At 42.4% G+C, this 15,336-nt stretch overlaps 1 protein-coding gene across 3 annotated transcripts in view; it reads right to left on the reverse strand.

Annotated features, from left to right (window-relative positions):
* The window catches only part of vwa7 (von Willebrand factor A domain containing 7), a 56,528-nt gene that overhangs the window by 26,612 nt on the left and 14,580 nt on the right, over nucleotides 1–15,336 (reverse strand). For all 3 annotated transcript variants that reach the window (XM_008121548.3, XM_062969519.1, XM_062969520.1), the window contains exons 3-7: nucleotides 14,769–15,050; nucleotides 11,009–11,105; nucleotides 8,553–8,675; nucleotides 2,697–2,892; nucleotides 1,195–1,364 (exon numbers count right to left, since the gene is read on the reverse strand). In XM_008121548.3, the coding sequence (XP_008119755.2) occupies nucleotides 1,195–1,364; nucleotides 2,697–2,892; nucleotides 8,553–8,675; nucleotides 11,009–11,105; nucleotides 14,769–15,050 (868 nt within the window). The remainder of the gene's footprint in view (nucleotides 1–1,194; nucleotides 1,365–2,696; nucleotides 2,893–8,552; nucleotides 8,676–11,008; nucleotides 11,106–14,768; nucleotides 15,051–15,336) is intronic.

Raw genomic sequence — 15,336 nt, forward strand, 5'->3', positions numbered from 1 at the left:
AAAGTGTTCCTTGAGATAGTAAACTCTTCTGATAATTATTTTGATATCGACACAACTGTAAGGTGGATCCATATATGAATATACTAATCATGCAGAATTTCAAGAAACTGTTACTTCTGTACACAGACATTTCAGCTCTTGGAAACTCCATGGCTGCTTCCTACTAAAACTTCTCAAATCCTCCAACCAGTATACTATGTGGATACTATGGGGATACTGGAAGCTGTATTCCAAAGGCACATTTTGCAACCTGTCTTCTCACCAAAGATTTATACTAAAATACCGTAATATCTTGCACCATAAAGATTTCAAAACTAGAGACCTTTCCTTTCAGTTAATATTTGTAGACTAACTACGAATTTGTAGACAAAATACTAATTTGTAGTGATTTTCATGGGGAAAAAAATCCAGGAAACATTATTTTCCATAACAGAACCCTGCCTGGATCTTACATTTTTGGAGAGTGGACATTCTTTTTATCCCTTCACATCCCAAACATGAAATTCTGTATCAAGGAAAGCTTCTTTGACTGTTCACCATCGAGCAAGGGCACTGTTTTAGACATCTCCTTGATCTTACTAGCTCTGACCACTAAAACGTGCTACAGTTTGTTAAACTAGGTGTTTTTTATAGTTCATCTACCTTGTTTTTATGCTTCTGATATATTATACTTGACTCAGAGCTTGAAAATGTTTCTATATTCCATCTAAAACTCCAAACCTTAAATCCAACCATTCATTCAGACCCATTGAATCAATGGCAATTTGGTAGCTTAAAACTAATGTACATTCCAGCATTACAAGGGGTTTGTTTAAATTGGGACAAGCAACTGCCACAATTTATCATTCGATAAACGCCAACCAGTACTGCCAGTTGTGATCCAAAAAATGTAATTTCCTTAAGCTCTACTATGATGTTATTCCTTAGTACTGTTAGCCCAGTGTTTCTCAACCTGTGGGTCCCCAGATATTTTGGCCTTCAACTCCGAGAAATCCTAACAGCTGGTAAACTGGCTGGGATTTCTGGGAAATGTAGGCCAAAATACCTGGGGATCCATTGATTGAGAACCACTATGTTAGCCACTCTGAGCATCATTTGGTGAAAAGGCAGAATGTAAATGTAAACAAATAGATAATACAAAAAGTAACCTGCCACCCACCCACCTCAAACTTGGTTTTATATCAATCATCTCACCAGGGTCATGAAAAGGCACCAAGAGGTAGAAATCTGGTTCTTGGGGGGTGCCGTGTCGCTGGTCAATGATCTCTCGTGCCTGGTTCTTGGCAGCGTTGATCTCGTCTCCCATGCTTCCAGTGGTATCCACCACGAAACTCAGGCCTGTGGCTGGACTGATATCCAGCAGCCTGAAAACAAAACAATAGGAACCAACCATGGATGAGTCATTATTCTGGAGTCTCTTGGGTTATGAAGAGGGAAAACAGTATTAATCATAAGCACTTTGAGCCAATTCAATTTTCATGGGAGTTGGGCAGGCTCCAAGAGATTATCAGCATTAATTTCCTGCAAAATAACAGAACAGCTTCTGCTGAAAGTATCTGAGGCAGTCGCTTTCAAAGAAAGGAAGGAACACATCTGACCTCCATTTTGGTATTTGCTTGGTTTTATGCATGGCCTGGAAAAATGATAGCTCACCCTCCATTTTTTTGCAGGTTTAACTTCCGTGGATTTGATTATTCATAGATGTGATTGCAATAATCTCTCTAGGTATCAAGTTACTCTACTCATTCCCTGTTGATCTCACAGGTCCTCAATTATGAATTCAGAAGATACAACTGAGATGACCACGTTCTTGCAGGGAACATCTTAGCCAGTGAGGCAGCAGCGAGAGTGGCATGAGAAAGGGATGCTCCAGAGTCCAGACTGGTCTTGTATTAAGCAGCTAATGTAGTCACACACAGTGAATAGGTTCATCTATTCCAGGCATGGGCGAACTTCACCACTCCAGATGTTTTGGACTTAAACACCCACAATTCCTAAAAGCTGGTAAACTGGCTGGGATTTCTGGGAGTTGAAGTTCAAAACACCTGGAGGTTCAAAATTTACGCATGTCTGATCTACACTGATCATTTAAGGCAGTTTAAAGACAGTTTGAAAGTGTGGCAGCTTGATAATGTACACTGCGAAAGTATGCTATAGTGTGTTTTAAACCCCAAGATTATATCTAAGATAAGCAAAAGTAGGGAATAGTCTGAAATATAGCCTGTAATGTGCATCTGTATTGCACAGTGAAATGTGCTCTGCTGAATGTGGAATCTCTGTACAGATATCCAAAGTGCTCCACTGATGCGCACATGCACATTCCACAAAGGGGAGTTGAAAAAAGATATATTCACCTAGCCATGGAAACTGTGGAGCCTGGAACAGGTTCAAGGCCAGCCTCTGCAGTTTGTGTAATAAACACCATCCTGGAGCTAACCTCAAACAGGTTCCAGGATTACCAATCTAGTCATCCCCACACTGAAACTGCTTTCTTCTATGCCCGTTTGTAATTCATCAAAGTGGTTATTATAGATGTGCTCTCTGATAACTCTACTAAAATAACAAAATGGTCTATAGTATCCTTTTGCCAACTTGGAAAGTGGAAGGCTTAATTAAGGATTTCGTATAGAGACCCAGATGAGTGTGATAAAAAGAGATGGATCAAGAGCCCATGGCTTACAGATGAGCAGTGTTACCTCATGAATTGCTTGCTTCCTATTTCTCGCCACAACTTCTCCAAGAAGTGCTTGGTGGCCTCCTGGGCCAGAGCAGCTGCCTCCTGGTGTAGGTAGTGGTGGGGCGAGAAGAAGAGGGATGAGCTGTCTTTATTAATCCCGCCACGGGGCTCCTCGTGGCGGCTGTCATCAAACCTCCCACCATGGCTGCATTTTCCTGGGGTAAGAGGGACATTTCAAAGAAAGAAAAGGTGAAAAAGTACCGCTAACCTCCATTCAACTGCGGATATGCTAACATAACATTAATATACTACAAAAAGTAATGCAAGGAAGGCCTGGTAAATCATACAGGTGAGAAAGAAATTGGTCATTTCTGAACAACTACATAGCAGTACAATCCACACCTTGGAACCACATAAACTGGTTAAGGATGGGTATGTCTGGAGATCCACTGGGGGAGGGGAACAACAGCCTGGCGAACACTATATTACCCACGACCACAGGGAACCGCCAAAAGGCTAAACGGAGGGCTGCACAAACACAGCAAGGACCAAGTACAGAGAGCACAATAATCCCAAATAAACAGTTCGAGGGGAGGTCACAGGGGCTTACATGTCTTTACACTAATGCTCAGAGCATGGGAAATAAGCAAGACGAACTCCAACTCCTAGCACAGCACCACACATACGATGTCATAGGCATCACTGAAACCTGGTGGGATGACTCCCATCACTGGAATTTAACCATTGAGGGCTATAACCTCTTTCACAGAAATAGAACAAAGGGGAGAGGAGGGGGGGTAGCTTTATATGTCAAAAACAGTTACGTTGCAGAAGAAATGCAAGACTGTAATCCGGGAAACCAGCTTGAAAGCATCTGGATAATAATCAAGGGAACCGGGACTCAAAAAGATCTTGTCGTGGGTGTCTACTACAGACCTCCGAGTCAGGATGAAGGACTTGATGAAGCCTTCTGTCAACAGCTGACCAAACAGGCACAAAGAAGAGATATAGTAGTCATGGGCGATTTCAATTATCCCGATATCTGCTGGAAAACAAACTCAGCCAAGAGTACAAAGTCCAACAAATTCCTCACTTGCCTTGCAGATAATTTTATGGTCCAGAAGGTAGAAGAGGCAACAAGGGGATCAGCAACTCTTGATCTAATCTTAACAAATGTGGAAGACCTGATCAATACAGTTGAAGTGGTTGGATCCTTAGGGGCAAGTGACCATGTGCTCTTACAGTTTGCAATACAAAGGAATGCTGAAACTAAGACAAGTCAAACACGCTTTCTGGACTTTAAGAGAGCTGACTTCCAAAAAATGAAGGAATTACTGAGCGGCATTCCATGGACGCCGATATTAAAAAACAAGGGAGTTAAGGATGGATGGGAGTTTTTCAAAAGTGAAATACTCAAGGCGCAAATGCAAACAGTGCCAACAAAGAAGAAAAATAAGACAAGTGCAAAGAAGCCAGAATGGATGTCCAAAGAACTTCTAACTGAGCTAAAGCTCAAAAGTGACATGCACAAGAAGTGGAAAAGGGGAGAAATCACCAAAGAAGAATTCAAACGTATAGCCAACACCTGTAGGGAAAAGGTTCGCAAGGCTAAAGCGTAAAATGAGCTCAGGCTTGCCAGGGATATAAAAAACAACAAAAAAGGCTTTTTTGCTTACGTTGGTAGAAAAAGGAGGCGATAGGGCCATTGCAAGGAGAAGATGGGGTGATGGCGACGGGACAGGGAAAAGGCAGAACTACTTAATGCCTTCTTTGCCTCGGTCTTCTCACAAAAAGAAAGCCATCTTCAACCTCAGCAACATGGAATGGACGAAGGATTGGGGGAAATCCAACCCCAAATAGGGAAACAAGTTGTCCAGGAACACCTGGCCACTCTAAACGAATTCAAGTCCCCAGGGCCAGACCAGCTACATCCAAGAGTACTGAAGGAACTAGCGGAAGTTATTTCAGAACCACTGGCAATTATCTTCGAGAGTTCTTGGAGAACGGGAGAAGTCCCAGCAGATTGGAGGAGGGCGAATGTGGTCCCTATCTTCAAGAAGGGAAAAAAGAAACGACCCAAACAATTACCGTCCGGTCAGCCTCACATCAATACCAGGCAAAATTCTGGAAAAGATCATTAAGGAAGTGGTCTGCGAACACTTAGAAACAAATGCGGTCATTGCTAATAGTCAACACGGATTTACCAAAAACAAGTCATGCCAGACTAATCTGATCTCTTTTTTCGATAGAGTTACGAGTTGGGTCGATACAGGGAATGCCGTGGATGTAGCGTACCTGGATTTCAGTAAGGCCTTCGACAAAGTCCCCCACGACCTTCTGGCAAACAAACTAGTAAAATGTGGGCTAGACAAAACTACGGTTAGGTGGATCTGTAATTGGCTAAGCGAACGAACCCAAAGGGTGCTCACCAATGCGTCGTCTTCATCATGGAAAGAAGTGACAAGTGGAGTGCCGCAGGGCTCCATCCTGGGCCCGGTTCTGTTCAACATCTTTATTAACGACTTAGACGAAGGGTTAGAAGGCACGATCATCAAGTTTGCAGACGACACAAAACTGGGAGGGATAGCTAACACTCCAGAAGACAGGAGCAGAATTCAAAACGATCTTGACAGACTAGAGAGATGGGCCGAAACTAACAAAATGAAGTTCAACAGGGACAAATGCAAGATACTTCACTTCGGCAGAAAAAATGGAAATCAAAGATACAGAATGGGGGACGCCTGGCTTGACAGCAGTGTGTGCGAAAAAGACCTTGGAGTCCTCGTGGACAAGTTAAACATGAGCAAACAATGTGATGCGGCTGCTAAAAAAGCCAATGGGATTCTGGCCTGCATCAAGAGGGGAATAGCGTCTAGATCCAGGGAAGTTATGCTCCCCCTCTATTCTGCCTTGGTCAGACCACACCTGGAATACTGTGTCCAATTTTGGGCACCACAGTTGAAGGGAGATGTTGACAAGCTGGAAAACGTCCAGAGGAGGGCGACTAAAATGATTAAGGGTCTGGAGAACAAGCCCTATGAGGAGCGGCTTAAAGAGCTGGGCATGTTTAGCCTGCAGAAGAGAAGGCTGAGGGGAGGCATGATGAGGGCCATGTCATAGGGAGGAGGGAGCAAGCTTGTTTTCTGCTGCCCTGCAGACTAGGACACGGAACAATGGCTTCAAACTACAGGAAAGGAGATTCCACTTGAACATCAGGAAGAACTTCCTCACTGTGAGGGCTGTTCGACAGTGGAACTCTCTCCCCGGGGCCGTGGTGGAGGCTCCTTCTTTGGAGGCTTTTAAGCAGAGGCTGGATGGCCATCTGTCGGGGGTGCTTTGAATGCGATTTCCTGCTTCTTAGCAGGGGGTTGGACTGGATGGCCCATGTGGTCTCTTCCAACTCTACTATTCTATGATTCTATGAACACACACACACGTGCCTTCTGCATAGTCTTCTCCATATGTTTCTTTCCTATTTGAGCAGCTGTCTTTCTCCAAATGGAAAAATTATTGGAAACAGAAACCTTCTTCAAGCCTCCACTAGTTATTTGTTATGTATGTAATTCAGATTGCTTAGTGTATTGTATATGCGTGTATTGGTATGCAGTTTTCCTTAACTCTGTGTTGTGGGAGGGGCTGCGGACCATGTGATCAGATCTGGGATTGTTCAGGACTCAGACTACATTTTAGAAACAGTATGCTTTCAGATGCCAGTAGAAACAGTAGTTTATATGCCAGTAGAAACAGAATGCTTTAGAGAACTGATTCCATGAGACTCCATCAGACTCTCAGAATAGAGAGATGCTTTGCACTTTGGACGTTGATTAATTATAACAAAGATGTATTGTGTTATATGCACAGAGAAACAACTTCAAATCCTATCTGTAACTGGACTGATATGCAATGTACCTGTATGCTGAATACATGAAGTTTGTAAATAAACAACTATGTTACTTTTAAAGAAGTCTATCATATTTTTGTCTCTTGAGAGTATGAGTTAAACCAGTGGTTCTCAACCTTCCTAATACCACGACCCCTTAATACAGTTCCTCATGTTGTGGTGACCCCCAACCATAAAATTATTTTCATTGCTACTTCATAACTATAATTTTGCTACTGTTATGAATCGTAATGTAAATATCTGATATGCAGGATGTATTTTCATTTACTGAACCAAATTTGGCACAAATACCCGATACGCTCAAATTTGAATACTGGTGGGGTTGGGAGGGGATTGATTTTGTTATTTGGAAATTGTAGTTTGGGATTTATACCTAACCTACAATCAAAGCGCATTCTGAACTCCACCAACTATTGAATTGAACCAAACTTGGCACACATAACTCCCATGACCAACAGAAAAGACTGGAAGGATCTAGTGGGCACTGACCTTGAGTTTTGGAGTTGTAGTTCACCTACATCCAGAGAGCACTGTGGACTCCAAACAATGATGGATTTGAACCAAACTTGGCACGAACACTCAGTATGCCCAAATTTGAACACTGATGGAGTTTGAGGAAATAGACCTTGACATTTGGGAGTTGTCGTTGCTGGGATTTATAGTACACCTACAATCAAGAAGCTGCTTGAACCCCACCAATGATAAAATTGGGCTACTTCCCATACAGAACCCCCATGACCAACAGAAAATATTGGAGGGATTTGGGTTCCTAACACCATCAGAATTATGTGTTTTCTGATGGTCCATAGCGACCCCTCTGAAACACCCTCGCAACCTCTTCCAGGGGTCCTGACCCCCAGGTTGAGAAATGCTGATTTAAACCAAGATGTTTTAAGGGAGAGTAGATGTTTTTTGGGCAACTGAAAACACACTACTGAAACTCTGCTATTTATATGTGTGTGTGTGTTTTTGTGCATTGGCATATCTTTGTCCCTAACAGTTCAAAGAGATATCTAGGTATATCAGTTTAACAGCTGAGTAGCTTAATTGCCTTGCATGAATACTACTGAGAAGGTTGACTCAAGAGAGTTTTTAACTCTTCTCAGGGAGATTCCCAATTTTCCCAAAATGCTGGTGAATGCCATTTTCCAAAAAATTATCGAGATTTCCATTTCCCAAAAGGTTATGGTGTCGCTTTTCAAAAGGTTGTGATTTCTAACAAGGTCATGCCTTTCCAAAGATCATAATTCTCCAAAAACAAACATTCTTATAATCATTCCTCGATATTTGCATGTGGGGAAGACGTTTCTAGGGCTAAGAGCTGCAAAGTGAGTGATATTCTCATATAAAGCAAACAACAAAAATAAAGCATAACAGAATTCAACTCTGCAGTAGCTATTAATAGTTTTGCAAAAGCAACTACTGCAGCTCAAGGTTAGCATCCCGTCTTGTCTGGCCCCATTGCCAGGGCTACCCTTATTCTGTTTTCAATCTTCCCGTATGAGGGCTAATAATAATGAAGCCCACATGACTCAAGAGAGAGCAAACATCTCCTGAATAGAGCCCTGCATTAGGCCTCGTTGAACAAAACAGGACTCCGCTGCGAGGAGAGAATGGCTGAAAGGCTCTGCTTCTCCCTCATTAATTATCTATGGCGGAGGAGGACAAAGCGCTCCAGTTCTCCAGGATTACATTTGACCGTATTATAGAAAATATTAACAAAAGAAACGCAGGAGGAAAGAAGCAAGAAGCAAGCAGCTGTGGCCAGGAAAGAACAAATCTCCATCACATGAGAAAGCTCTTCTCTAAACCAAGGTACAGCAAAGGTTTGTTCTCATGGGCTTTGACATGAGCTGTCTAAAGGCGCACGAGGAATACAAATGAAGAACAGGAATTCATTCCCCTTGAATCTTTAATGGGGGCAAAAACAAAAACCCTCTGTCCCAAACCAGGGCCTCCCATCCTATTCCATACCAATGGGTTTTTCTGGTTGGCTGCCATAGTAACCCGTAGTCAGAAGGCCTTTCGCAGCAACGTCTTCCAGGAGATTTCCTTCACAGGTCCAGTCAATGCAGTCGCTGCAGGTCGGGATGTCCGCTGTGGGAGTATGGAAGAGATTTTTATAAGACGAGCTGAGAGAAGGGACAAATGAGGGACCCAGGATTCAATCCACAGATTGACTAAAATGCAAATGTAGTTCTGATGGGGGTCATCATTTTTTTTAAAAAAAAAAATCATATTATTGCACTCCCTCTAGCAGTAGCAGTAATAGAACAACAAAGTCTCGCTTATCCAACCTTTGCTTATCCAACGTCCTGTATTATCCAATGCAGTCTGCCTTTTAGTAGTCAACATTTTTGTAGTCAAGGTTTTCAATACATTGTGATGTTTTGGTGCTAAATTCGTAAATACAGTAATTACTACATAACGTTACTGTGTATTGAACTGCTTTGTTCTGTTGATTTCTTGTAAAACATGATGTTTTGGTGCTTAATTTGTAAAATCATAACGTAATTTGATGTTTAATAGGCTTTTCCTTAATCCTTCCTTATTATCCAACATTTTCGCTTATCCAACGTTCTGCCGGCCTGTTTATGTTGGATAAGCGAGACTCTACTGTAGTAGTGTGCCTTCAAGTAATTTTGGTTAATGGAAACTCTACGCTAAACCTATCACAGGATTCTCTGCTACTACATGTGTGACTCACCCATGGTCACCTAATGGGTTTTCATGGCCAACCTGGAAATCAAACCCTGGTTTCTAGAATAACAGACCAACACTCAAACCATGATACCATGCTGGCTCCATAATCCCTTCAATGGGGAATCAAAATGAACACAGAATGTAGAACAGGTCACATATTCTTCACTGAAACTTGGGAGCTTTTGGAAAGAGTTTCTTCCTGATCTAGGCCCTCTGCTGATCTGTGTCAACTGCTACTATGTGCCTTCAAACTCTTTCTGATTTATGGTGAGCCTATCATGGAGTTTTCTTGGCAATACCTGCTATTGCCTCTCTTGGAGACAGAGGTCCACATTGAACTGGATTGTTTTTTCGTGTCAGGAGTGACTTGAGAGACTACAGGTCACTTCTGGTGTGAGAGAATTGGCCGTCTGCAAGAACGTTGCCCAGGGGATGCCCAGATATTTTTCATGTTTTTACCATCCTTGTGGGAGGCTTCTCTCATGTCTCTGCATGGAGCTCAACCTGACAGAGGGAGTTCATCTGTGCTTTCCCTGGGTTGGATTCAAACCAGCAACCTTTAGGTCAGCAACCCAACCTTCAAGTCATCAGTCCTACCGGCACAAGGGTTTAACCCTCTGCACCACTGGATTATATGGCAGTGTGGACTCAGATAATCCATTCTGGATTATCTGCCTTGATATTCTGGGTCATATGGCTGTGTGCAAGGGCCCAGGAAGTATGTGACCTGCCCATGATCACCCAGAATGTTTCCATAGTTGAGCAGAAAACTAAACCCTGGTCCACAGAACTGAAGTCCAACACACAAACCACTACATCATGCTGGCTACTCGATATGAAGTTGATAAACAATATACCCCCAACATTGTGCCCCAACATTAGGTTTTCAAAGCTAAGTGGGGATTTGATTCCTGATCTTCCAGAGTCCTGGTCTATGCAGGCCTATACACTGGGCTGGCTATATAGGCCTTGTGTTAGATGCTTATTTTATTTCTTCTGTCAGAAGCGAACCAAGAGTACAAATTGTAATGTATTTGAAAACAGAAACACAGTTAAAAAAAACTTGACATTATACTAAATGTCCTTTGAACAATAGCTGGCCACTTGGAGTGCCTCTGGTGTTGCTACAAGAAGGTCCTCCATTGTGCAGGTGGTCTGTGGTTTTCTCTTCCCATACTGACATGTTATGGAGTCCTTTGTAGCCCTATTTCTTAAGGTTGGCTCTGCATTTCGTGGTACCAGAGCATAGTCTGTTAGATGCTGATAGGGGGAATATGTTCCTTTCTGGATCATGGCTATGTGGAAGTACACATATGACCGAATGCCATTTAATTACTTCATGTCCAGTCTATCGTATCATAAGTTGCCTTGAAGAACCTAGAGATTTCTAAAGAGGTCTCCTTTCAAGGAATTTGCTATGTCCTCCAACACAACATCTGGTTGAGTGGTTCTCAACCTGTGGGTCCCCAGGTGTTTTGGCCTTCAAGTCCCAGAAATCCTAACAGCTGGTAAACTGGCTGGGATTTCTAGGAGTTATAGGCCAAAACACCTAGGGACTCACAAGTTGAGAACCACTGATCTGAGGGATGAATGAATTTCAAATTAATTTTTAGAAAGCCCTTGTCGGGGCACAGGGAAGTTAAACAATAAATATGGGGGTCAACCTGCATTAATTTCCACAAGGAACCCCCCCCCCCCATATCAAAAATATCACACCAATTTGTTACCTTCTGCAATGGACTTGATTTCATGACCTGGCTGGGCCAGATCTGGATGGATCTGCTTATTTCCAAGTTCAACCCAGTTGCTATGGCTGTAGAAATCCTAGCCAGAAAAAAAAACCATGTTGAAATTGGTTTGAGCACGCAGCATTTCACTTATTATACAGATACCTGCTCTAGTTTGATTGTCTCAGTTTTTCTGGGTGTTTTGGCTATCTTGGAATTCATTCCTCATTTTTTAGGGTTGTGTATAAAATAACAGAAAAACGTGATAAGAGAAAAGTAGAATAACATAAGCATACACAGGATAGGCTAATCCACAGATCTCCATGTTTGTTAAGATAAATACAATATTATAAAAAGCAATAAACTAAAAGAAGTGCCTTGTAGAAATAACAGGATAACAAGGACTTAAAACCAGTCAGAATTCATCCTAGTACTTTTCATAGGGGGATAAAGGAGATGCAGTAGTTCTTCAAGGTATTTGCAGAATGCCTTTATACTGCTGTAGAACTATAGCAAGGATACTGAAATACTTTTAACTGAGAGACAAATTGAATTTCAGCAAGGTGTGTAGTGGCACAATCCAGTAATGGGCACAGATGAAGACAAATGAGATAAGTTGTCAAAGGCTTTCATGGCCAGAATCATTGCATTGCTGTGAGTTTTCCAGGCTGTGTGGCCATGTTCCAGAAGCATTCTCTCCTGACGTTTCGCCCACATATATGGCAGGCATCCTCGGAGGTTGTGAGGTCTCTTGAAAACTTGGCAAATTGGGTTTATATGTCTGTGGAAAGTCCAGGGTGGGAGAAGGAACTCTTGTCTGCCTGAGGCAAGTGTGAATGTTACAATTGGCCACCTTGATTGGCATTGAATGGCCTTGCAGCTTCAAAGCCTGGCTGCTTCCTCCCTGGGGGAATCCTTTGTTGGGACGTGTTAGCTGGTCTTGATTGTTTCCTGTCTGGAATTATCCTGTTTTCAGAGTGTTGTTCTTTATTTACTGTCCTGATTTAAGAGTTTTTTTTAATATTGATAGTCAGATTTTGTTCATTTTCATGATCTAAAGCAGACAAGAGTTCTGTCTCCCACCCTCCACAGATATATAAACCCCACTTGCCTAGTTTCGAACAGACCTCACAACCTCTGAGGATGTCTGACATAGATGTGGGTGAAACATCAGAAGAGAATGCTTCTGGAACATGACCATAAAACCCGGAAAACTCACAGCAACCCAAACAAGATAAAATTTGTTGAGACGGATTTTGCCCAAAGTCACTCGGTAGATTTCCATGGTCAAAAGGGGACTTGAAATTTGGTCTTCAGAGTTGTAGCCCAGTGTTCTCACTACTACACCATGTTGGCTCACACATTATGCACTATGTCCAGACACAAGTACCTTTTCTGGAAAGTCCCAAGTGTAGAAGATCAAACATTCTCCTAGACTGTTCTGAAGGCTCCAGCATAATCTTACTGGAGACATTACCCGCCAGGCAAAGAAAGTATCACTCACTCACACCCACACACATCAGCATCATGGGTTGTTTACCTTTCTGACTACATGTGAAGCATGTCATTTTTATAGCCATTCGGAAAAATAAATTCGCCAACACATTTGTACAAGAAGCCAAGAGTAGCACATATAAAATTCTCACCCACTTCATTCCATCTTATACTAAAAGCTTATGAGATACATCACTGTGCTGTCGGGTTTTAATACAAAATGAGAAGGGTATAGCACAGGGATGAGCAAACCTCAGCCCTCCAGGTGTTTTGGACTTCAACTCCCAGCCGGTGGGCTGTTAGGAATGGTGGGAATTGAAGTCCAAAACATCTGGAGGGCTAAAGTTTGTCCATTCCTGTTATAGCATATGATCCCATGATCACTCACATGAGATTAATAGTAGGTAATGAGGAACCATATAATCCCTATGGAAAGGTCTACCTATTGATTCTCCACTTCGAAGTGGCAGCAGGAAGGTGAAGAAAAACTATTTGTCATTGATGTGTACTTTAAAGTAATTTTCTGGCATATTGTGACTACAAAGCATACCTGTCATGGGGTCTTTCTGGGGCTGAGAGTTCATGATTTGTCCACGGTCATCAAGTGGGTTACTAGAGAATTGAACCCTGGTCTCCAGAGCCATAATCCAATGTCTAAACCACTACATCAAACTGGCTCTTACACCATGCTGGTCACAAAGTCACAATCTGACTCCTGCAACTTGACCCCAGCTGGGTTTTTCCATTGTATTGATTTAAACCACAGACTTTCCAGATGACGTTTCACAATTGTAAAGGATTTGAATAGAGGAGATCATAAGTACCATACTCCATTTCATCCTTTTGTCAGCTGGTACAGATCTTTTTATTTCAAAAGACCTTTGGAAACTGTCTTAAGGTTTTACAAAGAAGGGGCTTTCGTTAAAGTGTTGGGGCTTCTTTTTTATCTGTTGCTTTTAAACAGAAAGGCTTTAAATGGTTAGAATTCTATATCATGCCATTTAAAACATTACTTTGAATGTCTTTGCTTACATGTGTTTTTACTTGTATTTCTTTTTGTGATCTAAGCCACCTTGATTCCCAGCTTTGGAGGAAAATCATGGTATAAAAAAAAGTATTACAAGACTATCATAGTGGAGTACAATGCAATTCATTCCTTTCTGTTCTGTTTCATTTTAGAGTTTAGAGTTTATAAGCTAAGGAACAGACCCCAAATTGTACACCCTTCTAATAACTCAAGAGATAACTGCCAGATCAGTGGTTCTCAACCTTCCTAATGCTGCAACTCCTTAATACAGTTCCTCGTGATGTTGTGACTCCCCAAACATAACATTATTTTCATTGCTATTTCATAACTGTAATTTTGCTACTGTTATGAACAGTAATGTAAATATCTGATATGCAGGATGTATTTTCATTCACTGGACCAAAATTGGCACAAATACCCGATAAGCCCAAATTTGAATATTGCTGGAGTTTGGGGGGAAATAGACCTTGACATTTGGGAGTTGTAGATGCTGGGATTTATAGTTAACCTACAATCAAAGAGAACCCTGAACCCAGTCCACAATGGCTCTGCACCATCTGTTTCCAAAAAGGAAGAGCAGGGCAGGCAGAGAGATCTTCAGTCTTCTCTGCCAAAGGGGTTTATTTATTTATTTATTTACAGTATTTATATTCCGTCCTTCTCACCCCGAAGGGGACTCAGGGCGGATCACATTGTATACATATAAGGCAAACATTCAATGCCATATACACATAGAACAAAGACAGAGACAGACGCAGAGGCAATTTAACCTTCTCCAGCTGCTTCATCATCCACTGCGACGGCACTTCCTCATTCCAATGGCGGCTGGATGATTTTTTTATGGAGTCATAAATTAGTTAAATTAGCCTCCCCACTTTATAAGTGGTACCTTAATTTCCTACTTGATAGATGCAATTATCTTTCGGGTTGCTAGGTCAGCAACGAGCAAGGGCTATTTTTTATTTTTAATTGTCGGGTGCTCACCCCGCCACGGGCTGGCCTCGAACTCATGATCTCTTGGTCAGAGCGATTTATTGCAGCTGGCTGCTCACCAGCCTGCACCACGCCTGGCCCCCTGGTTCCTAAGTCCTTCAGAAATATGTGTTTTCTGATGGTCTTTGGGACCCCTCTGACAACCCCTTGCAACCCCCCCAGGGTCCCGACCCCCAGGTTGAGAAACACTGTGCCAGATTCTTTGCCTGCCTTTGGTTAGTGATCCGTACATTTTGGTATTAGCACCTGTAAGGAATGGAGTAGCTGCCCCAGCTTGTCCCGCGCGATGCCGTACTGCTCCGAGCGTATGGCCTGAAGGATCTCCTTGCGCATTTGCAACAGCCAGGCATTGCTGGAGAAGATGAGCTCTGAATCGAAGTGGAGCACCGGATCATCTCGAGTGGTATTCTCGAAGTCCATGGCGGCATTGGCATTGGCCACTTGGGCAATGGCCCCGCGGAAGCGCTTGACAGATACCTTGGGGCCGTAGAAAGCAGCAAAGATATCATCAGCCAAAAGAGTCTTGTCCTAGAAAAAGATAAGGAAGAAGAAGCAAAAAATAAGAAGAGCTGATCTCCCTTTGGTCATGAAACATAGATAAACTCAGTGTTATACAATTTAACACAATTTTTGTTCCTGGGTTATAAATGTAATTTCCTAGTTGGTTCTATCATATGAACATGGACAACGTTTATTAAATGGCAAAATCATTGGGTTGCTGTGAGTTTTCCAGGCTATATGGCCATGTTCCAGAAGCATTCTCTACTGACGTTTCACCCACATCTATGGCAGGCATCCTCAGAGGTTGTGAGGT

The sequence above is a fragment of the Anolis carolinensis genome, chromosome 2 (genome assembly GCF_035594765.1).
Source record: "Anolis carolinensis isolate JA03-04 chromosome 2, rAnoCar3.1.pri, whole genome shotgun sequence".
NCBI lineage: Eukaryota > Metazoa > Chordata > Lepidosauria > Squamata > Dactyloidae > Anolis > Anolis carolinensis.